The following is a 24,488-nucleotide window of genomic DNA, read 5'->3' as shown; positions in this document are numbered from 1 at the left end:
AATCACCATTTCTTTCAGATATGAACAATAAGCATAAGCCACAAATGTTAATAATAGACTTAGTAGATAAATAGACTGCCACCAATAGAAATCATGGATAATTTCTTTTTTTTTTAAATTTAGTTGTAGATGACTATCTTATATTCAATAAAGGGGCTAAAAGCATGCAATGGAGGAAGGATAGCATCTTCAACAAATGGTGCTGGGAAAACTGGAAATCCATATGCAATAAAATGAAACTGAATCCCCTCCTCTCGCCATGCACAAAAGTTAACTCAAAATGGATCAAGGACCTTGATATCAAATCAGAGACTATGCGTATGATAGATGAAAAGGTTGGCTCCGATCTACATATTGTGGGGTCGGGCTCCAAATTCCTTAATAGGACACCCATAGCACAAGAGTTAAAAACAAGAATCAACAAATGGGACTTACTTAAACTAAAAAGTTTTTTCTCAGCAAGAGAAACAGTAAGAGAGGTAAATAGGGAGCCTACATCATGGGAACAAATTTTTACTCCTCACACTTCAGATAGAGCCCTAATATCCAGAGTATACAAAGAACTCAAAAAATTAAACAATAAGAAAACAAATTAACCCAATCAACAAATGGGCCAAAGACCTGAACAGACACTTCTCAGAGGAGGACATACAATCAATCAACAAGTACATGAAAAAATGTTCACCATCTCTAGCAGTCAGAGAAATGCAAATCAAAACCACCCTAAGATACCATCTCACTCCAGTAAGATTGGCAGCCATTATGAAGTCGAACAATAACAAGTGCTGGCGAGGATGTGGGGAAAAGGGTACTCTTATACATTGCTGGTGGGACTGCAAAATGGTGAGGCCAATATGGAAAGCAGTATGGAGATTCCTGGGAAAGCTGGGAATGGAACCACCATTTGACCCAGCTATTGCCCTTCTCGGACTATTCCCTGAAGACCTCAAAAGAGCGTACTACAGGGATACTGCCACATCGATGTTCATAGCAGCACAATTCACAATAGCTAGACTGTGGAACCAACCCCGATGCCCCTCAATAGATGAATGGATAAAAAAAAATGTGGCATTTATACACAATGGAGTACTACGCAGCATTAAGAAATGACAAAATCATGGAATTTGCAGGGAAATGGATGGCACTAGAGCAGATTATGCTAAGTGAAGCTAGCCAATCCCTAAAAAACAAATGCCAAATGTCTTCTTTGATATAATGAGAGCAACCAAGAACAGAGCAGGGAGGAAGAGCAGGAGGAAAAGATTAACATTAAGCAGAGTCATGAAGTGGGAGGGAAAGGGAGAGAAAAGGGAAATTGCTTGGAAATGGAAGGAAACCCTCATTGTTATACAAAATTACATATAAGAGTTTGTGAGGGGAATGGGAAAAAAATAAGGAGAGAAATGAATTACAGTAGATGGGGTAGAGAGAGAAGATGGGAGGGGAGGGGAGGGGGGATAGTAGAGGATAGGAAAGGTAGCAGAATACAACAGTTACTATTATGGTATTATGTAAAAATGTGGATGTGTAACCGATGTGATTCTGAAATCTTTGTAATGTTTTGAATAACCAATAAAAAAAAATAAATTAAAAAAAATAATAAATTTAGTTGTAGATGGACACAATACCTTTTATTTTTATTTGTTTTTTATGTGGCACTGAGGATTGAATCCAGTGCCTCACAAGTGCTCTACCATTGAGCTATAACCCCAGCCCAATTTCTTATACTTGCTACAAATTTTCTTTAAATAGTATTTACACCCAAAACCATTTTTAAATTACTGTAGTTATAAGACCTACTGATAGACAATAAGCATTATTTACTGTATTAATAAAAAACACATACAGTGCTATATCATACACTTAAAAATATTTTGATACCTATTCCAATTGGCTTTTCTTGTAATTCTATGAGTTTTTGTTTTGTTTTATTTTGTTTTGTTGCATATAAAAACATCATTCCAAGCCAGATATAGTGGCCCTTGACCGTAATTCCAGCTGCTCAGGAGGCAGAGGAAGGAGGACCATGAGTTCAAGGATAGCCTAGGCAACACAGCAAGATCCCATTTCAAAAGATTCCACAGGTTTCACCATACTGCCAAAGGAGTCATGACAAAAAAGATTAAGACCCCTGTTCTAGGACCAAAAAGTATGCAACATAATCACATCTATATTAGTTACATCTAATGGAACTCTGCAAATTAAAAAAAAAAACTCTTTTCTGTTAAGAGTCACACACTTATTATGTTCTCTAGTATAGAGCAAAGACCAATGTCACTATTTTTAGCAGCCCTCACTTCAAACTAGTTTGCAAATACTTGTGCATGTGATATAACAGCCTAGTAGATCCATGGGTTCCCTTAGCTCATTGGCAGTCATCCTAGTTCAAACACAGAAAGCCTCAAATTAACACAACTTTCAACTTCAACTTGTGATTACAAAAAGAAAGGAGGAAAAAGACTTTTTTTTTTAAAGTACCTACCTACAAATCTGGTTTGTAGATAATATAATTTATAATCCAATTATTTAGGAAAACTAAAACAAGAGAAATTGCAATAAAACTTTTCATACTCCCAAAATGAGTCAATATTGACATCAGATAAAGTAACCTGGGACTTCTGAATCCAAGGCTCTATTGGAATAAACCATTCTCCTTAAAGGATCACATATCCAAAGAGGAGCTCCCCAAGAAAAATAAAACCCCACCTATTTAAGCAAAGAGAAATTGTTGTATGCTGAGGGGAAAACAAAGTCCATTTTCTCATAAATCAAGCTATCATATTGGTGTTTTTTTATTTTTATATTTTGTTATTGTTGTAGATGGAAAGAATGCTTTTATTTTACTTATTTATTTTTATGTGGTACTGCTGAGGATTGAACCCAGTGTCTCACATGTGCTATGCAAGCACTCTCCCACTGAGTTACATCCCAACCCCTACCATATTGGTTTTCGGAAGAGAAAGCACAAAGCAGAATAGGTCAAAAGGAATCATTCCATTCAGGCAACACAAAGGATCTCAAAGGGAATAATGCAGTCCCTAAGCCTAAGTGTTGTAACAATACTCAGTTAATTTCAGCCACATCACAAACAGCCCTCTTGAAAGATAATGAGTAGAAAATGTTTCAGTACAACTGAAACATCATTTGAATTATCTACAGTATAACACCATTCCCAGTATGTTAGGCTTAGCCTCCAATACATAAATCATCAAATTGGATAGCTAAATGCATTAAAGAGCCTCCCATATGGCACTCTAGTCACCACTACTGATACTACTCATCCTTTTGTCTACCTTTTTTCCCATGATGTTCATCATCTGTTTACCATCGTTACTGCACCAAATCCATTCTCAATTTCTTTTTACTAGCAACTCTATGTACTTGCAGAATCACTAAATATCAAGATTGAATAAGATTTGAAGGTCATACCTCCCTACCTCCATTTTATTCTTGGCAGAATGTTTTTCATCCCTATTTTCAGTTTCCTTCCCAAGCCTTACTTCTACCCTCAAAACTTCCCTTTCTTCAATGTCTGTTCCTAGCAGTTTCTCCTACCACAAACACCTAAATATTCACTGCTTCAATAAATGTTACTGTCCTTATTTCAATCAAACTTCTAGTTCCCAACTAAAATCCCAAATTTCAGCCTTTAGTCATAACTAGTCATCTCAATTACATTCAGGAAACCTCCAGACAGTTCAATCAAATAAAGCCTGTGTCCCAACCACAGATCCCATTTTCCAAACTGCATCTCTGTACTTTCAAACAAGCCCCTAATCATAGAATTATTATAGAATTATTACATTTTAGTTCTGAAGAAAACTTAGAAATAACCTGATTCAACATATCTCAAACGTTTTACTACACTTTACTTCGCACATTTTTGTTTTGTTTTTTTTTGTATTGGGGATGTGAACCCAGGGACTGGGTTCACATCCCCAGCCCTATTTTGTATTTTATTTAGAGACAAGATCTCTCTGAATTGCTTAGCACCTCACCATTGCCGAGGCTGGTTTTGAACTCAAGATCCTCTGGCCAAAACTGCTGGGATTACAGGCCTGCACCCCGCCCCCTTTACTTCAAACACTTTATGATGTAGAAAATACATTTTACATCATAATCTCATATACACTTAAGTGAAACACATTTCATGAAATGATACCCTTACTATGTAAATATACTTAAAATTTCTATCTTATTCCATTTTAAAATAAATTTTTTTAGCTGTAGATGAACACAACATCTTTATTTTTAGTTGTTTATTTTTATGTGGTGCTGGGGTTCGAACCCAGAGTCTCACGCATGCAAAGCAAGTGCTCTACTACTGAGCTACAGCCCCAGCCCCTATTCCATTAAAAAAAAAAAAAAAAAAAAAATCGGGTGCCGTCCACTAAAATGAATTCACAGCCCGTTAACTGGATGGAACTCACAGTTTGGGAGACATTAATGTATATCTAAACTTCCCATTCACTGATGAAGAAACTAACAGTGGTGAGATAGGTTTCCCAACCACAAAAAGTTTGGTCATAAAATTAAACTCAGGTGTGTCTGATAAGTCCCAGACGAGTGTGCTTTGCACTAACGACCTCTGTCTGGTCACAGTCTTTCGGTCACACGCTATATCAACTGTGCCACAACCCTACAATACCATCCCCAATTACTGGTCTCACCCTCTTCTCCAAGTCAATCCCTCAAAGTGACTGCTCCTTGTTCAGGGTGCCCTCGCAGTTGCTGCTTCATGTTCCCTTCGGTCAGTCACTATCAGTCACTATCCATCGATCAGAGTCTCCTTGAGAGTCACTGCCCGGTGGTCACGGTCCCCTTGCAGTCACTGCCTGGTGTTCTTCGAGGTCAGAGTCCTTCGCATTCACTGCTCCTAGGTCACAGACTCCTCGCAAAGAGTAACCCTGAGTCATAGTCCCCTCGCTGTCACTATCCCTCGGTCACAGTAGCCTCACAGCCCGTTTCACACACCCCTCGCTTTCACAGACCCACTCCCCAGTCAGTCTCTCGCAGTCCCAGCCCCTCAGTCTCTCCTTTCAAACAGAGCCGCAAACATAGCACACAGAGGGTTCTCACCAGCAGCTCACGCTCCCCCGTGCCTGTTCCGTCGGATTTCTTCCAGGCTCGGAGTCACCGACAAGGGAAGTTGAGAAGGTTGCGGGGAGACGCCCGTGGAAGGCAGCTGACGGAACAGCAGGACGGAAGTCCCGCCTCCTGCTCTTTCTCTTGTCAATCCGATCACGACTTCTCCCCGAAACCCTGACCGCTGACACAGTAGTTCCGCTTTCACCGAGGCCCTCGGGAGTGAAGTGACGGAACAGAAACACCTGAGGCAGGAGATAAGAGTGGCTAAGTAAGGGTCAGCCTCCACCGGAAGCCCGCGTGTGTGTGTAGAGAAGATGCCGCCTCCTACTGGGATGTGGATGTGCACATCCCACTGTAACACTGACACTCTCTGCAGTCGGCCAAGAAGCCTTACTCAACGGCTCCTTGCTGTCCTATCCCGACCCAAGGTGGTCCTTCCTTCTGGCAGACACGGTGGCACCCTAGTGTCCACATACTGGTAGCCCAGACGCTGCGCCTTTTACCACATACTGGTGGCCCAGACTCTGCGCCCTTTACCACCTTGGTGATGGAAGGAGAATTTGTCCGCTGACAAGTCCTCCTCTCCTTTCTTCCTATTATTTTTGACCAGGTTGATTCACTAAAACATGAGCCTTGTTAATCAGCCGAAAGCTCTTGGAGCTGGAGTGGAGTGAACGCAAGGAGAGCACTGATAGGAAAACACACGCAGCAGGGTGTTTGGTGAAGAGAAGCATTTTCCTTTTGTTAAAAAAAAAAAAAAAAAAAAAAAAAAAAACGAACCTTAGGTCTGAGGTTGTGGCTCAGTGGTAGAGAGCTCCTCTGGCATGAGTGAGGCACTGGGTCACCTCATATGAGCCTCAGCACCATATGAAAATAAATAAATAAAATAAAGGTATTGTGTCCGCCTACAACTGAAAAAAAAAAAAATTTTAAAAAAAGCTTTGTGGAGTGGGATGGGAGAGATTCCTTTTGATTCTGTAATCAAGACAAGTGAATACATAATGTTATGGAAGAAATATGTAAAGGAACTTTTTAATGTATTTACTGATTTTTTTTTCTTTAGTCTACATGCTTGACTTTAAAGTGGCTGAGAAGAGTGTGACTAGACTTGAGCCTCCGTGGAGAAAAGGGATTTAAAACTGACCCTCTCCCTTTTGAATTTCAAGTAGGTACTTGAAAATGGCTGATAAATTAAAATACCCCAAATAAGGACAGCTAGCTGGAGAAGACTCCAGGGCTTCTAAGGTGAGCATCACTACAAAGATTGTTTAGCCAAGGACAGTGGTACACTCCTGTAATCCTAGCAACTCAGGAGGGCTGAGACAGGAGGATGGCAAATTCAAGGCCCCCTTAGCAATTTAGCAAGACCCTGACTCAAAACAAAAAATAAAAATAACTGGGGATGTAGCTCAGTGTTAAAGCACCCCTGGGTTCAATCCTAATACCAAAAAGAAAAAAACAGGTGTTTGGATAGTAACCAACACAGGAAGCTTAGTCAGTGAGCCTTAAGGGAGTTTGACATTTCTTATACCCTGACACTGGACAAACCTTGGAGATATAAGCATGTGTTTAATTGGTTGTGTAAATCAGAATGTCAATATTTGAGCAAAAACACTGGGTGAGAGAGATAAATGCAACAATTAAAAATGTAGGGAGGCTGGGGTTGTGGCTCAGTGGTAGAGCACTTGCCTAAGTGTCAGGCACTGGGTTCTATTCTTAGCATCACATATAAATAAATGAATAAAAGAAAAGTCCACAACATCTAAAAAACATTTTAAAAATATAGGGAAAGCTCAGTGCACAAATAAATTAATCTCTGTATTTTTATAATAGTAAAAAAATAGAATAGTCGGTCACTACAAAAAATGGCAAAAAACAACCTTCTGAAAATCATAATGAAAATAAAATGACATAAAAACTATTCATGACATTATGAGAAGTTAAAAAAATCAGAGTGTAACATTTTATATCTGGTTTTTTTTTCATTTATTTTTTAGTTATCGGTGGACACAACATCTTTGTTTGTATGTGGTGCTGAGGATCGAACCCGGGCCGCACGCATGCCAGGCGAGCACACTACTGCTTGAGCCACATCCCCAGCCCCTATATCTGTTTTTTTAAAAAACCTGCAAATTAAAAAAAAACACTGGTAGAAAATATAAAATATTTACAGTTGGTTATCTTTGAATAATAAAAATGGGTTTTTTTCACTGCTTTCCAAATGTAATAAGAACATTATACAAAATCAAAACATTAAAAATATAAAGCCTAAAACACAACAGATCAAGTTGACAAACTAACAGCTTATCTTTATTTTGTCAAGATACTTAACAGAATAAAAAAAAAATGTCAGATTTCTTCATAGTCATCTTTTGCCAGCTTTTTCAAAGATTCAATAGTAGAAACACCCAAATGCTGCTACAACACAGAATAAACTGTCCTAAAAAAGAAATCAGAAAACAGAGAAATTCAGAATGATAGTGCTAATAAGGAAATAAGGGCAGCACAGGCAATTGAAATTAACACATATCAGATCTCTGTCCATTTTCAGTCTCAATTCTTCCCTTCAATTAAAAAAATGGGCTGGGTGCAGTGGCACACACCTGTAATCCCAACGGCTCAGGAGGCTGAGGCAGGAGGATCATGAGTTCAAAGCCAGCCTCAGCAACTTAGTGAGGTCCTAAGCAACTCAGTGAGACCCTGACTCTACATAAAATATAAAAATGGACTGGGGATGTGGCTCACTGATTAAGCACCGCAGGTTCAATCCCCAGTACCCCCCCCAAAAAAAAGTTTCCAAGTTTCTAAAGTATACCTATAAAGTTTCTTGCCTCTGAGTAACTACAAAATTGCCTACTAAAAGGATATGATGGGAAAGAATTAGATTTGAATGAAGAATTAAATGTGAACTAATGAACTTTAGGTAATGATTAATTATTTTGCATAATGAATAATTATACCCAAAGTAAAATAATGTATGAAATGCTTTTAAGTTCTTGGAGCACTTGTGTTACCCAACTCAAGAAACTATAGTATACTATCCCTGATAATAAGAATATTAGCACTTTAACATAAATTTTAGATAAGGAAATGGTCTCTGGGTGTTTCTCCTTAACTGATAAAAATTCACTTGTTTATCTTCTTAGAATGCTTTCCAAAGCCCAGTTCAACTCATTAAAACATTTTTTAGGTACTTATTACAGGAGCTCCTCCTGCGTTAGCAATGTCTGATTCACCAACTTCGCCTGCAGCCTGGTAGTGATGGGAGAAAAATAATCTAAACTCAAGTACCTGGGTATTAAACAAAATCAAAATTCTTTTGGATATCTTCAAGCTGTGTTTTACAGCAGTGCTATCTGTGGTGAAGGACCTATTAATTTCCTGTCCCTCATGGACTGACATTTTTCTAAAAAAACCTGGTAATCAGCAGAAGCATGTGAAGAATTTTTTTAAAAATTCAGATTCACTGATCCATTGCTGGCTTATTTGATCAGAATCTACTTGAGCAGGGCCCTGGCATCTGTATTTTAAACTAGTTCCCCAGATTATTCTTAGGCAGTCACAGCCAGTTAGGAACATCTACTTCCTGGTAGTCTAAATATAGTCTCAGAAAAATCCAATGACTTACCTAAAGCTATACAATTGGAAAGTGACACAGTTGGAAATAAAACTCCTCACTCCTAATTTATTCAGTCCAGTTTCTGTTCTACTCTAACTCTGATCTAATCCTCTGATGCTCCAATCCTGGGAGCATCAGAGGATTGGATCATTTCTGGAAGCAGGTGAAAAATAACAGCATATAATTAAACTGCACAAAAAACTTTTGCCAATAACTCACCAAAAGAAACCTCTTTTTTAAAATTGCTCATTTTTTTCTGTTTTAAGAAATAGTTTTAAGGGCTGGGATTGTGGCTCAGTGTTACAGCTCTTGCCTAGCAAGTGTGAGGCACTGTGTTCAAATCTCAGAACCAAATAAAAATAAATAAATGAAATAAACATATTGTTTCCACCCAAAACTAAAAAAAAAAAAAATTAATGGTTTTAAGATAAACCAATTTTATAACTGAAAGAAAAATCATCTTTGTTTGTAGAATTCCCACCATTCAAATTTCTTTTTAGCTTAGCAAAGTGGACTTGTTCAAATAAACAAATACATAATTAAAATCTTTAGTTATCATTTATTACTTCAATAACGATTGTCAGAATTGGGTTTTAGAATACAAGGGTGTATAAGTCAGGTAGCTAAAAATAATATAATAATTTTTACCTACCTATTCCCCCCACCTGTCTTTTCCATGTTGGGGATTGAATCCAGGGCCTCACATAAGCACTACACAAGCAGCTGTCATTGAGCTGTATACATACAAGTCTCCTTGCCTATAAGCAGCATGCTAGGTTTCTACTTTACTAACACAAAAACTAACAATAAAATCATCTCATCTAAAAGAAGTTTAAGTCAAATGTCTAAAATTAAAGTGTTCTCTGATCCTAATGAATGTAATTAATTTGATTTGGAATGCCCAACTGATCCTGGAAAGGAAAAGAGGTTTCCAAATAGACTTACATTCATGAAAACATCGTAAGTGTAGTTGTCAGTGTCAGCATCCCAGAAACATCGAGCGGCCATACTAAAAAAATCAAAGAACAAAAAATTATCAACACTATAACAAGGATCTGAACTACACCTATTTGCCAAAAGCAAAAGCTTTCTTTCATACTCTTTTTTTTTTTTTTTTAATTGTGCTGAGGATTGAACCCAGGGTCTCACACATGCTAGACATGAGCTCTACCTTAACTAAGCTTACATCCCCAGCCCTTCACACATTGTTCTGAATCAGTGCTTCCCAACCTTTTCACAGGTTAGTGCACAAAGAAAATTGTATTTGTACAGCAAAGTATGCTGCATACCTTGAAGAGACATGATTCATAGGCGAGGCTGCTTGCAGCTATGGCTGACCAGCCCAGGGGCTTTAGCAACTGACTGCCTGACAATTGCAGGGGTTGATATCTTGAAGTCTTTGGTACTCTGGGTGGGGCTCTGCTATTGATTACATCAACTAAAATACTTGTAACTTTTAATGGTCTTAATTCCTGTACCTATGGGAGAAGGAGGTCTGTGAAGGGCCCAACAGATTAGTTAGCTCAACCTGATGATTTTATGGAGTTCCATAAAAGAAAGAGGCAAACTGAAATAGAATTCAGTCTTCCAACTAAATCTAGTATTATCTCTACAGAATGCTATGCTTCCTCTAAATTATCAAATTGGCCATTTTATCCCCCTCCCCCAAATTCTTAGATAAGAAAAAAATGTTAGTCAAAATAAAAATCAATGGTTCACATTGGTAATCCCAGCAGCTCAGGAGGCTAAGGCAAGAGGATTGTGAGTTCAAAGCCAGCCTCAACAAAAGAGAAACATTAAGCAACTCAGTGAGACCCTGTCTCTAAATAAAATACAAAATAGGGCTGGGGATGTGGCTCAGTGGTCAAGTGCCCCTGAGTTCAATCCCTGGGAAAAAAAATGTAAACAAATGCCCATTAGGACCGGACTGGTAAATGAAATGATGGTATTTCCTGGCAATGAAATTCTGTGTAGTCGCTAAAGAGATGTTCTGCAAAAAATATTCACAATATAATGTTATGTGAAAAAAGTAATTACAGATGTTTTACATTTTTATGAAATGTATGAATATGATTCATCATCATTAACATTTACTAAGTGCTTACTTTGTGCCAGTCACTAAACTCACTAATCTTAGTGCTTTCAGGCATTTGCTAGGCAGTTACTGGGGACAAACTCCCCTGTCAAGGGAAGGAATCAGAAGATCGAGCTCTATTAATAACACTGACACTAGCCAGATATATATTTTGGGGCAAATTGTGCTGAAGTGGCATCCATAAAATAAGGACACTAGTATTTACAGTACCTTCCAGATCTAATATTCTATGGTAAAAATTCTCGGTGATAATATCTATAAGATATTTTTTATTTTTTATTTTTTTTGAGAGAGAGAGAGAGAGAGAGAATTTTTTTTTAATATTTATTTTTTAGTTTTCGGCGGACATAACATCTTTGTATGTGGTGCTGAGGATTGAACCCCAGCCGCACGCATGCCAGGCGAGCATGCTACCGCTTGAGCCACATCCCCAGCCCTATAAGATATTTTTAAAATATTTTTTTAGTTGTAGATGGACACACAATATCTTGATTTATTTTTATGTGGTGCTGAGGATCAAACCCAGTGCCTCACACATGTGAGGCAAGCACTTTTACCACTGAGTACAGCCCCGGTCCACAGGTATTTTTTAATTCATTTAATTCCAATACCTTCTTACAAAATATGTAATAATGTACTTTCTTAGAAAATCCTGCATTTGACACTATTTATAAAGGAAGATGGAGGATTAATAGTTAAGCATAGGAAAATACATGCAACAGATTTTGGAATTAATAATACAGAAATGAGAGTTTGAGATCATGAAAATGAATGAGCTCACTATAAAAGCACCAAGAATATAAGGCCAAGAACTGAACCTTGGGGCTGGGGATGTGGCTCAAGCGGTAGGGCGCTCGCCTGGCATGCTTGCAGCCCGGGTTCGATCCTCAGAACCACATACAAACAGATGTTGTATCTGCCGAAAACTAAAAAAATTAAAAAATAAATAAATAAATATTAAAATTCTCTCTCTGTGTGTGTCCCTCTCTCTTAAGAGAAAAAAAAAAAAAACTGAACCTTGTAGAGAGCTCACAACTGGGATATAAGGGAGAAAGGAGCCAGTGAAGAAAAGAAAATACGCAGTCAGAGAAATAAGTTAGATAACTGACACCAGGGCCAAAAAAAAAAAAAAAATAGAGTGACTTTTAAGAAACAGAAGCCAAGGCCAAGAACAAGAGCTATTGGCTAATAAGGAGATCATCTCAATTAAATATTTATGAAAGTAAAAATGTCAAAATGTTGGCAATGAGGAATATGGTAGGAAATATGTATCCATAATCCCATGTTGTATATGGAAGCATGTATACATAAACCCTAAAAGATTTACTAGCCTATAGATACTATGAAGAATGAGTTACCCTATGGAACTCATCTAGACTCGGCCTTACTTTCTAGTTCTAGGACCTCTTTAGTTCATAGCTGCATTTTGTTACACTGTCCTTTCTTCTCATTCTTGCAAAGATACAATCTAACTGAATTTTCAAGAGGAAGAATACCTCATAAGAAACAGATGAATAAAAACAAGAAGGAAAAAATCAACTACTCACAATACTCCTTCACCTCTTTGTTCTCCAATCACTACTTGTACCACCATTTTATATCGGTCAAATCCCATTTCTAAAAAGAAAAAATAAGAAAGTTATCTATAAGCAAATCTGTGGAAAATTACTTATTTAAGGCAAATTTGTCCAGAATGGACCTAAATATTCAGTTCACAAGTACTTAATGAGTATAATGTTAAGCTTGTGAGTCAGAGGGACCTGAAGATAGATCTTAACTATAAAATTAACCAAGACCATAACCTTAGAGAACTTATGTAACTTTTCAGTTTAAGTTCCTCTCATCTGTTAAGTGGGAATAATATTACCTACCTCCAGGATACCTATAAAGTTAGGTGAGATAAGGTATAAAAATACATAAAGCATCTAGAATAGTATTAGCACATCTCTCAATAAAGCTTAGCTTCCTTTTTTTCCCCGACTCTAAGTCAGGTACTAAACTAGGCCTTCAAGTTACAGAGATAAATAAAATACTTTACTAATAATAGTAAATAACTTGAAGGCAGACAGAAAAATAACATGAAAATACAATATGCCATTAACTTCAGGAGTAGCAGGTATAAGGTACATAAAGAGCACGTAGCTGGGAAGAGATAACCGGAAAAGACTTCATGGGCAGTATGATAATAAATGAGATGAGTCTTGAAGGATGAGTGAGAATTGACCAAGTCAACAATCTTTCTCCATTTTTTGAAGAGGGAATAGCTTATGCAAAGGCATGAGAACCCAGGTTCTACAGCAAACTGTAAGCTGTTCAGTAAGGTAGGAAAGAAAAGCAATAAGAAGATTTGGGGTATATTGGAATGACCAGCACAACCCTCAACTTCCTGCCCCATCAACTGTACTGCTAAAGAAATAAAACCCTGAAAATTCTTACTAATGCCAAATCTGGACAGAAGAAAACTGAAGGGCACCTCTATCTTCCTACTCTTCTGAGCAGGGGATAGAAGAATTTTTAAAAAAGAAGAAGAAAGAAAGAAAAGAAAAGAAGGGAAGGAAATGGGCAACAAACAAGCCAACTCTCTTTGGTGAAAATAAAGTCTCCAGGATTATATATTAAGTTGGGCAAACAACCTAAATACAAGTAACCTCCTAATTCAGAATATTAAATAAAAATCTTAGAATATAAAGCCAAAGTTTTTTGTTTGTTTTATATTGTTTTTGTTTTTCATACTAGGAATTGAACCCAGGGGCACTCTACTTCTGAGCTACATTTCCCAGCCCTTTGAATTTTTTTTATTTTGAGACGACAGTGTCTTCCTAAGTTGCCCAGGCTAGCCTTGAACTTTCAATCCTCCTGCCTCAGCCTCCTGAGTCTCTAGGATTACAGACACGCACCACCACTCCTGGCAGGCCAAGTTATTCTTTAAAAATTTTGCACATTCAGATGAGCTTTCTCCTTTCTCTACTGAATTCCTTATGCTACAGAAATATGGCTAGGATATCAAATCACAGTTCTAAGAGATAAATAAAATATTCTCATATGCTAGAAAGAGAACTTGGAAAAAAAACACCCATACCATATCTGAGCAATTATGATATATAGGCAGAACAAAAAAAGAAACTGAATAGCAATATGTAATGACACAATGGTAAAAACAAAAGAATAACACACTGTGAAAGACACTGTATAAGAGATTAAAAAATTCAACCTAGTAGATAATATAAATAAGAACAAAGAGAAATTCCTCATAATTGATTTACATAAAACAATGCAAGTTTATACATTCAATGAAATAAGAACTCAATCACATTATAAAACAATGAAAAGAGATGAAAAGGGGGCTGGGGGTGTGGCTCAAGCGGTATCGCGATCGCCTGGCATGTGTGCGGCCCGGGTTCGATCCTCAGCACCACATACAAACAAAGATGTTGTGTCCGCTGAAAACTAAAAAATAAATATTAAAATTATCTCTCTCTCTCTCTCAAAAAAAAAATGTTTAAAAAAAAAAGAAAAGAGATGAAAGGGAAGATAACATCCTAGGAAAGAAACAATTCTTATACAACCAATATTCAAATAATGTCTTTGTAGAACTAATAAATTCAAAGTAGCAAAAGAGCCAGGCACAGTGGGGCATGCCTGTAATCCCAGAGATTTGGGAGGTTGATGCAGGAAGACTGTAAATTCAATGCCAGCATCAGCAACTTTGCAAGGCCTTTAGCAATTTAGTAAGACTGTCTCAAAAAATACTGGTGCAATGGCACTTGCCTGTAATCCCAGCAGCCTGGAGGCTGAGACAGAAAGACCACAAGTTCAAATCCAACTACAGCAACATAGTGAGGGCCTCAGCAACTTAGCGAGGTCTGTCTTGAAAAATAAAAAGGGCTGTGGCTCAGTGATCAAGCACCCCCTGGATTTGATCTCTAGTATCAAAAACAACAACAAGTCAAAATGGAAATAAAGAAGACACAAATGAAAACTAAATTACTGCCTTAACATAATCAAAGTAAAAATGACAGTGAAAAAGGAAGAAATTATGCAAGAGGAATAAAGCTAATAGACATGGAAAGCAAAGATGAGTCAATATAAGAACACTTGGTATCCTGAACAAGAGAATATAAATAATGGAACATAAAATGTATTCAGAGATGAAAGAAAATTCTTCCAATATGGAAAAAATGAAATCTGCCAACTACCAACCCAGACCCGAGAGCATAAAAACTAAGGATAGGCATCTTTAAGCAGACAACATCAAATTGGCTTCAGATTTAACCACAGACAATTAACCCTTATGTTTCATTGTCCCAGATGTGGAACACCTATAAAAACTTACAGTAGGGCTGGGGACATAGCTCAGTTGGTAGAGTGCTTGCCTCGCATGCACGAGGCCCTGGGTTCAATCCTCAGCACCACATAAAAACAAACAACAGCAAAAAAAAAAAAAAAAAAACTTATAGTATGTAATATACAATATAATTATATAATATATAGTATAATTAAATAGTGAGAACATAATTATGCTATAATTATAACATTAATATAATAATATATATAAGCTTCAAATTATGATTTCTAACCTACTTTAATACACCTGTGCCAATTTTGCTGAAATATTCACAGAATTGAAAACTTGGAACATAATGGGTTAACATTCATTGCCAGAAAGCAATGAAGAAAAGTACACTAGAGTCAAGAAAATAAATTATTACCCCAAAAATATTCATACAGGCTACAGAGTAACTTGGTAGAGTACTTGCCTAGCATGCTTAAGGCCCTTGGTTCAATCCCCAGCATTGCAAAATTAATAAATCAATCTGCTCTTCAGTCTCAGGCCTAAGTCATGGCAACAGGCTAAACACACTAAGAAAGTTGGAATCAACAGTAAATATGGGACCCGCTACGGTGCCTCCTCTGGAAAATGGTGAAGAAAATTGAAATCATTCAGCACACCAAGTACACATGTTCCTTCTGTGGCAAAACCAAGATGAAGATGAAGAGACGGGCTATGGGGATCTGGCACTGTGGTTCCTGCATGAAAACAGTGGCTGGTGGTGCCTGGACCTACAACACCACTTCTGCCGTCACAGTCAAGTCTGCAATCAGAAGGCTGAAGGAATTGAAAGACCAGTAGAAAGTTCTACCATATAGCAAAGTTGTGGTTTGTTGTTAATTGTATTAACTGGATGTTCTGATGTGAATTGCATTAATATTGCCCTTTCAAAAGATTTATAAATTGAGGGCTGGGGATGTGGCTCAAGCGGTAGCGCGCTTGCCTGGCATGCATGCAGCCTGGGTTCGATCCTCAGCATCACATACAAACAAAGATGTTGTGTCCTCCAAGAACTAAAAAATAAATATTAAAATTCTCTCTCTCTCTCTCTCTCTCTCTCTCTCTCTCTTTCTCTCTCTCTCTAAAAAAAAAAAAGATTTGTAAATTGAAGCTCTTCTAATTTGAATTGGAAAATTTTGCTGAGATGCATTATTGTAATTCAGGTCTTTTTTCTTCAATAGTCAGATGATAATGGCATGAAACCTTATGGCTTAGGTATATACTTAGCTTTTTTTTAAAAAAATCACTATTCAACTACTCAGAGATACATTGACACTGTACAAAATTTGTTTCAAAGGTAAAATGTGCTAAAATACACAAAGGATATATAAATAAATAAACAAACAAACAGACAAATAAATAAATCCTACAAAGCATATTCTAGTTTAAAGACAAAAGGCAGATATCTCAAACATAAAAAAGTACAAGAAATATACAGAATTTATGAGACCTTCCTGAAAAAAAAACTGACAAAATCTCATCAGGTAAATTTGAACCAAAATAAAGAACCTGGCAATGAAAGTATGAAAAAAGGACTAAATAGTGAACAATCATTCCATATAAATATAGAATCAATACTATACGACTATGGGAAATAGATCTTCAGTATCCCTTTGTTACTAAAGGATCTATATGTATATACCCAGAAAAGAGGTGGCTATGATGTTTGCTTAAGTGTAGGTGGTGACACTTGGGTATTTCCCCCCTCCCACTTTCTCTCTCCCCAGATTGTGGATAAACCCAACATATGCTAAGCATATGCTCTACACCAGCCCCGCACCCAGCTCCATGGAGTGATTTTTCTTTTATTTACTATTCTACAATGTTTAAATTTTTATAATGAGCATGTATCTTGTTTTTACTATAATTTTAACTGAATTTTCATTAAAAAGTCAGAAAACAAAAATGCTAATATACTAATAGTAGTGAATTCTGAGTGAAAGAAATATATAGGATTACTATTTTCTTCTTTGTGCTTTTCTATATATTTGGGGCAAGCAATACTGGGAATTAAACCCAGGGCCTCACACAGGCTAGGAAGCATTCTACCACTGAAAACTATATTACCTGCCCTTTTAATTTTTTATTTTGACATAGGATCTCACGCAGTTGTGTAGGGCTGGCCTCAAACTTGTGATCCTCCTGCCTCAACCTCGCTAGCAGCTAGGATTACAGGCATGTGCCACCATACCTGGCTATATTTTTTTCATTTATAAAAGTTAAAACAAACCCAGGAAAAGAAGAAAATACACCAAAACAGTAAATGATAATTACTTTTGGATAATAAAATTTCATGTAATTTTCTAAAACTTTAAGTACACTTTTCTGTATGGTCCAGAATTGTTATAATGAATATAAATTACTTTTACAAAGACATTCCTTCCCTCCAAAAAAAACAGTATCTTTTAAAAAGAGCAGATAGATATTGTGAATTGTGCTGCTATAAACATTGATGTGGCTCTGTCCCTGGGATATGCTGTTTTTAAGTTTGTGATGGACATTATTAACCAAAGTACATGTATGAAAACACAATTGGTGTGAATAAAACTTTGTATACAACGGGAGATGTGAAAAATTGTGCTCTATATGTGTAATAAGAATTGTAATGCATTCCACTGTCATATACAAATAAAAAATTAAAGAAGAGCAGCTAGAAATAAAGAACTTTTACATGATATAGCATTAATAGTAACAGCATAATAATGTTTTTGTTTACATTATGAACAAAAGAAAGACAAAGAGGACAAGGTGAGAAAAGGACAAAATACACTCTGCAGATGTAGGGTTTGGCAGGAGTGGAAGGCTGAGTAATATAAGTGGTAAAGGATTCAGCTGAAGAAATGTACTGAGGACAGCCTGGGAGGGTACTGAATGCCAGACTAAGAAATTGATAGCTTAATGGGAAAAAAAAAAAAAAAAAAAACAGGAATTATGGGAGAAAGTCACCCTGTAATTCCTGACCTTTTTGAATTCTTAAATTTCTAGGACAGTGGTTACCTACAATGTTTTATTTCACATCTCTACTCTTTCCCACCATCTGCAAAAGTCACCAAATAATTATAGAAGACTAGATACTGAAGAAAAAAAAATGTCTTTAATAGAATCCACAGCTTATATCCCTTGTTTAAAGATGGGAAAGAAAACAAATGGGTAAAACTGAGTGCTTGAAGATAATACGTCATTTCCAGTTATTACACTCTTACCTTTTAATTTATCTTTAATATTTTCTGATAAATGTTTTGTGAGCTGAGGCATTTCTTCTGGAATATATTCAGCATTTGCCAGTTCCTCCTTGAGCACAGTGTGGATACAGTCTTTAACCACAGAGGGTCTGAACCTAAATGAAAAATTTGAGAACATCTAATTGGTAACTCCAAAATCCCAACTTGCCTTCACACTTCAACTTCCCCAGGTTTTTTTTTTTTTTTTTTTCTTTTTGTTTTGCTTTCTCATGTTTTTCATTATAAAAGTAATAGAAACAAATTAATATGACAAGTCATATCCCAAATTTCTCTCTATAGCCTAGACTACCCCTGAACCTCAGATCAACAAATATTCCAATGTCTAATAAGCAGTCCTTTTTTTTTTTTTTTTTTTTTTTGGTGATGCTGGGTATTGAACCCAGGGCCTGGTGCATGCGAAGCAAGCACTCTACCAACTGAGCTATATTCCCAGCCAAGAAATTCAAATTAAATTCATTCAGTATTGAGTTTCTCCTCTCCATAGACTAGGTCTCTTGTGGTTTTTCCCATCTCAGTCAATGGGAACTCTATTCTTCCATTCTTCCAGTCTTGTTGGTGAGAAAATCTTTATCTATTCTACCTTCAAAATAATCTAAAATTCAATCACTCTTACCACCCCATCACCACCATCTTGTTCCAAACTACTATTTCCATTATCTTTTGCCTGGATAATTCACTCAGTAAAGGCCAGTGTCTTCACTCTAACCTATAAGGTATCATGTGATCTACCACACACAACAGATTTTCTGACTTTGTTTTCTAGTACTTTTTGCCTACTTCTGTACTCAGAACACACTGGCCTTCCTTATGTGTTTTTTTTTTTTAACATTTAAAAAATTATTTAGTTGTAGATGAACACAATACATTTATTTATATTTATGTGGTGCTGAGGATCAAACCCAGTGTCTCACATGTACTAGGCAAGCACTCTACCACTGAGCCACAGTCCCCACCCGCTTCCCTACGCTCTTTAACCACACCAGGCATACAAAGCTTTGTGCCTCTACAATTGCCATTATCTCTGCCCAAAGTTTAATTCCTCCCTATACAAGCATGTCTAGCTCCCAAACTTCTTTTTATTTTTAGTTGTATATGGACAAAATAACTTTATTTTATTTATATTCGGTGTTGAGAATCAAACCCAGGGCCTCACACATTCTAGGCAAGGCTCTACTACTGAGCCAAAACCCCAGCCTTCCCTCACTTCCTTTTTTTTTCTCCCTCCCTTACTTCTTACAAGTCTTTATTCAAAAGTCACCCTTCCTAGCTACACTCAACAAACTTCAAAGCACCCTCTGTCCCTTCCTGGCATTTGTTACCCTCTGATACATTATATACTTTACTTTTCTATTTCTTATTTATTGTCCTTCAACTCTGCTAGACATAAGCTCCATGAGAGTAGGGATTATTTGTCTGTTTTGTTCAATTATACTCCCTTTTCCTGTAACAATGCCCAGCACATAATAGATACTAAATAAATGGGAGGGGGTTGGTTTTTGTTGTTGTTGTTTTGTTTTTTTGTTTCTTTTGTTTATTTTTGGTATGGGGATTGAACTCAGGGGCACTGGACCACAGAGCCACATCCCCAGCCCTATTTTGTATTTTATTTAGAGACAGGTCTCACTGAGTTGCTTAGCACTTCGCTTTTGCTGAGGCTGGCTTTGAACTCAAGATCCTGCCGTAGTCTCCTGAGCCACTGGGATTACAGGCCTGCACCACTCTGCCCCGCTGATTTTTTGTTTTCTTTTGTTTTATTTGGTACTGGAGATTTGAACCCAGAGGTGCTCTACCACTGAGCTATATCCCCTCCCCTTTTTAATTTTTTATTTTGAGACAGGGTCTTAATTAAGTTGCTGAAGCTGGCATTGAATTTGTGATTCTAAAGTTTGCCTCAGATTATAGGCATGTACCACCACACCTGGCTTAAATGGATAGTTTTTGAAAAAAAAATAGATTTTTGGATAAATGAAGACAGGGAAAAGGAAAAAAGAAAAAAGGCCTCCTTTAATTTTACCAGCCTAATAATACTATTAGCAAGTTGCTCGAGTTTATTATATATTAAAACACTAGGTCCTTTTTAGAGCTGTATATTCCATCAGTTTATCTATCAAGTGCCAAGTTATCAAAATGTTTAAAGTTTTCAGCTTATTATGAGGTTTAATATTCAGTAGTGCTAGTGCCGCCTCATTACTTTTTAACATATTTCCTTTGCTTTCTTGCCTTCTCATTTGCACAGGTGAAATTCAGAATCATCATCAAATTTCCAAGATTTGGGGGCTAGAAGTGTTGCTCAGAGGTAGAATGCCTGCTAAGCATGAAGGAGGACAGGGGTTCAGTCCCCAGTGAACATGTGTACACAAACACAAGATTTGCTCTGTCCAAAATGTGGTTGTCTTCTTAACAAACACACTGTATTTGGCTCCTCCCTTCAGCTTTTTTTTTTGTGTGTGTGTGTGTGTGTGTGTGGTGCTGGGGATTAAACCCAGGGCCTTGTGCATGCACTCTACCAACTGAGCTATATCCCCAGCAGACTTTTTTAAATTCTTGATAAAATGTTAAGGTTTTCTTCAGACAAGTCACACATAAACTCATAGGATTATTCCTATATAATACATATTTTTGTTAATCCTGTTCTGCACTATTTTACAACCAACAGAAACCCCTCTTAATGCCATTCTATGCATGTAGAATACTTTACTAGAATAACTGAAAACACTGTCCATTTTACCCAATAAAAAATTACTACATAAATTTGAAAAAAAAAAATTTAGTTGTCAATGGACCTTAATTTTATTTATTTATATGTGGTGCTGAGAATCGAATCCAGTGCCTCACACATGATGGGCAAGCATTCTACCAGTGAGGTACAAACCCAGCCCCTACATGAATTTTTTTCAATCACATGTAACCAAAGTTCCTGGTTTCCAACACTACATTTGCTAAGAATGAAATTCGGCAATATGGTTTCCAACAACAGAAAAAGGGCTTGGGAAATTTTTTTTAAATATCTTTCTCGTGAAGATGATAGAAATTAATGATTAGCCATGGATCCTGCAGACTTAGCTGACTGCCCTCTTCCGGCAAGCTAATACTGTCAAGGAGCATCTGGACAGTACATAGGAAGGACTTTGTACACCGATCGGGTGCCAGGAGTAAGTGCATTCTGGCACAGGTGTGCACATGGTAACCCTCGAAACACCAATGAACCGCGTTCCTCGCAAGCCGCTGGTGTTTTGCCTCTCTCGGTCCATCTCCTTTTCCTTTGCGTGTGTCCTGGATCCCCTAGGTGTCAACCATTCCGGCTGCGCCAGCCTAACTGTTTGCAGGAGACCTAACTCTGCAAAGGTGCAGCCAGTCCTCTGCTGTCCCCTGCTGCCGGAGAAGAGTTGGAACGCCGGAACTGCAGCGTCCCCGCGACCCACAGCTCCTCCCCGCCCCTCCCGTCCTCTCCCGCCCACCCTGCCCCTCCCTTTCCAACCCTGTGGGCCCGGGTCTCGGCCCGCGCGCCCCTTTCCGGCCGTTAGGCTCCCAGACGACCTCTGCTTGGCGGACCCAGCCCTCTCGAGGTCGCCCCTGCCACATCCCATCCGCTACCCGCCTTTGCTGGAAAATGGGCCTCAGAATGTAGGTGTTCTCCGCCTCCCCTGAGTTCTTCTCAGTGTCAAGCAATCCGTCGCCCACTGGCCGAGAAAGGGACGGGTGGGCGGATGTGGTCATGATCAGGGATTCTCGGCCCAGGCGTAAGTCACTACCAGGACCAGATCGCTCGCTGCTGCCGCTTGGGGCCGAGGGACGGTGGCCAGGACAACAGGGCTGCTCCAGGTCCCCACGTGACCAGGCCGCTAGCTCCAGCCCAGTGGCTGGTCCTTCACCGCGCCTGCGCACCTGCTGCAGCCAGGAACTGGCGGAGCGTCTCGGACCGGCGCTTTAACGTGCCCAGTCGTTTACCAACAAAGACACAATCTTAGGAAATACACACGGAAACCTGACGTTCATAGAGGTTAGGAATCATAACCAAGGATACTCAGCTAGGAGAGCAGCCAGGCTCTGATTAGAATCAAGAGTCGTCAGGAGCTGGGCGCTGAGGCAGGAGGATGGCGAGTTCAAAACCAGCCTCAGCATGAAAACCATGTCTCAAAATGAAAAATAAAAAGGGCTGGAGATGTGGCTCGTTAAGCACCCCTGGGTTCAATCCCTGGTGCCAAAAAAAAAAAAAAAGAGTCTTCAAACCGCAGTCTTTGGACAAAACCCATCCTTCCTCCCATCCTTCCTTCTGTTTTTGTTCTCCTTATGAGCTAAGAACAGGAATTATATATGTAGACATTTTTAATCATGTATGTAGAGAGTCATGAAAAATATAGGGATTTAAAACGTCAGTGCCCATAAAGTTTTATTGGAATGCGTTTACATCTTGTCTATTACTACTTTTGTCCCATAAAGGCAGAATTGAGTAGTGCATCAAAGACCATATTGCCTTCAAAACCTAAAATATTATCTTGCCCCTTACAGAAAAAGTGCAAAGCATCACTCGAAACCATAATCACCAGACTGCAGTTCTTAGCCAGCTTGCATTTCTTACCTACGTTACTGCAAAAGTCAGAAAAGAGCAGATTTTAGGATGTATTTCTTACCATTTTTTTTTTCATTCTTTGCTTTTAAGCACCAGTTTTTTGTTCCTGTTTTAGAATGCTGTAGGTCTTGGCCTCTGCCCATTATCAATCCAGACTTCCTTTGGTAACCTTTAACCTTGACTATGTTAACAAGTACCAAAACTTGCTTCTATACAATGTAAAAAGGGTAGGGCCCAATAAAACTGTCTTTGCAAATTCCAGTACAGACAACTAATTTTACTATTCCAGGAATTGGTTTACAAAGTGCCTTATTGAAATTGTTGCTTAGATTGGTCTCCCTGATTCCAATAAACTCTCACCAACTTCACCTTCCCATTCCACCCTTCACACTATCTCAGAGTGTCACTGCTTGGCTTGAAATTGTTTGATGGCTTTTTATGGCTATCTCCCGTGCATATATACTTCTTTGCTTGGACATAAGACCCTTCATGATCTGACTGATTTATTGAGCCTTCCTTCTGCTGACCAATGTCAACACTGCTCTAATCCATGATTGTAGTTCCCCAGGAAGCTTGCTGTGCCTCATCCATTGCCAGGAGCAATGGACTAGGCTAATTATTACTGAAACAAAGTGTCATTTTCTATAACTACACCATATTAATGCCATCTAATCTTCAGACTCACTGAAGGATCTCCAGTTGTCCCAGTTGTTTCTGTAGAATTCAGTTCATGAGCATGTGTTACATGGAGTTGTCTTATTTTTTTATTCTTTGAACCACATTACTGGGCATTATGTCTATGAGAAATGCCCTTGATCTCCAAATACCTGAGTCCAGACAGAGAGCTGAGAACACCTATTCCAAAGATGAGTCTACTTTCTCTGAGCAAGAATATGAACAAGGAAACATCCTCTCCATTCCAGGATGATATTCATAAAGGTATATGCAAGGTAAGAGACAGATTTTCTTCTTAAAATGTTTACTTAGTGCCTGATGAATAGATCTGTATCAGCCCCTCTACCTAACACCCTGGTTGGACATCAAGCCAGGATGTGGCTTTGTTTGTGAAAGAGGGGGAAAAAAGATGCTGCAGTCATATTCGAATGATGAGGTGGTCCTGGGTTGTGTATACAAGGAAGGGGATGCAGATCTTCTGGAATCCCATAGAGGATAGCCAACAGCCAGGTGTGGAGGGGCAGTTGGCGCATGGTAGAATGAATGCAGAACTCCTCTCATTTCTTCATTTCCTCTCCAAGGCTCCTCTCCCCCACCCCCACCCCATTCCAGGGCCCTGAATTGAACTGTGAAAAGAGAACCTAAGTGAACTATCAGGGCCACACAGTGGGATTGCACTTCAGAATTGCAGAAGTAGGTGTTGGAGTTGTAGCTCAGTGGTAGAATACTTGCCTACCATGTGTGAAACACTGGATCTGATCCTCAGCACCACATAAAAATAAATAAATAAAATAAAGGTATTGTGTCCATCTACAACTGAAAAAAAGAAAAGAAAAAGAATCACAGAAGTATCCATTAGCTCCACCTCC

At 38.2% G+C, this 24,488-nt stretch overlaps 2 protein-coding genes and 1 pseudogene across 2 annotated transcripts in view; 1 reads left to right on the top strand and 2 right to left on the bottom strand.

Annotated features, from left to right (window-relative positions):
- Pcyt1a (phosphate cytidylyltransferase 1A, choline) overlaps window positions 1–5,190 on the bottom strand; it is a 56,982-nt gene extending 51,792 nt beyond the window's left edge. The window contains exon 1 of the mRNA XM_076867472.1: window positions 5,080–5,190. The gene's annotated coding sequence lies outside the window, so the exon portion shown is untranslated. The remainder of the gene's footprint in view (window positions 1–5,079) is intronic.
- A 2,181-nt stretch (window positions 5,191–7,371) lies between these two features.
- On the bottom strand, window positions 7,372–22,197 carry Dynlt2b (dynein light chain Tctex-type 2B). The gene is made up of 5 exons (XM_076868487.1): window positions 21,973–22,197; window positions 18,336–18,469; window positions 12,350–12,419; window positions 9,653–9,716; window positions 7,372–7,528 (listed from the first exon to the last, which is right to left on the bottom strand). Exons 1-5 carry the CDS (start codon window positions 22,089–22,091, stop codon window positions 7,481–7,483), a joined length of 435 nt encoding a protein of 144 aa, XP_076724602.1. The 5' UTR covers window positions 22,092–22,197; the 3' UTR covers window positions 7,372–7,480.
- LOC143408688 (large ribosomal subunit protein eL43 pseudogene) lies at window positions 14,878–15,961 on the top strand (annotated as a pseudogene).
- Window positions 22,198–24,488: the final 2,291 nt, after the last annotated feature.

The sequence above is a fragment of the Callospermophilus lateralis genome, chromosome 10 (assembly GCF_048772815.1).
Source record: "Callospermophilus lateralis isolate mCalLat2 chromosome 10, mCalLat2.hap1, whole genome shotgun sequence".
Taxonomy (NCBI): Eukaryota; Metazoa; Chordata; class Mammalia; order Rodentia; family Sciuridae; genus Callospermophilus; species Callospermophilus lateralis.
This window is presented reverse-complemented; position numbering and strand designations above follow the sequence as displayed.

Coding starts and splice junctions, on each gene's coding strand:
- Dynlt2b (XM_076868487.1), bottom strand. CDS start 22,091: ATGACCACATCCGCCCACCCGTCCCTTTCTCGGCCAGTGGGCGACGGA. Junction 18,470..21,972: donor AGGCCCATTTTCCAGCAAAG/GCGGGTAGCGGA, acceptor TTTTTCATTTAG/GTTCAGACCCTCTGTGGTTA. Junction 12,420..18,335: donor TATTAAAGATAAATTAAAAG/GTAAGAGTGTAA, acceptor TTTTCTTTTTAG/AAATGGGATTTGACCGATAT.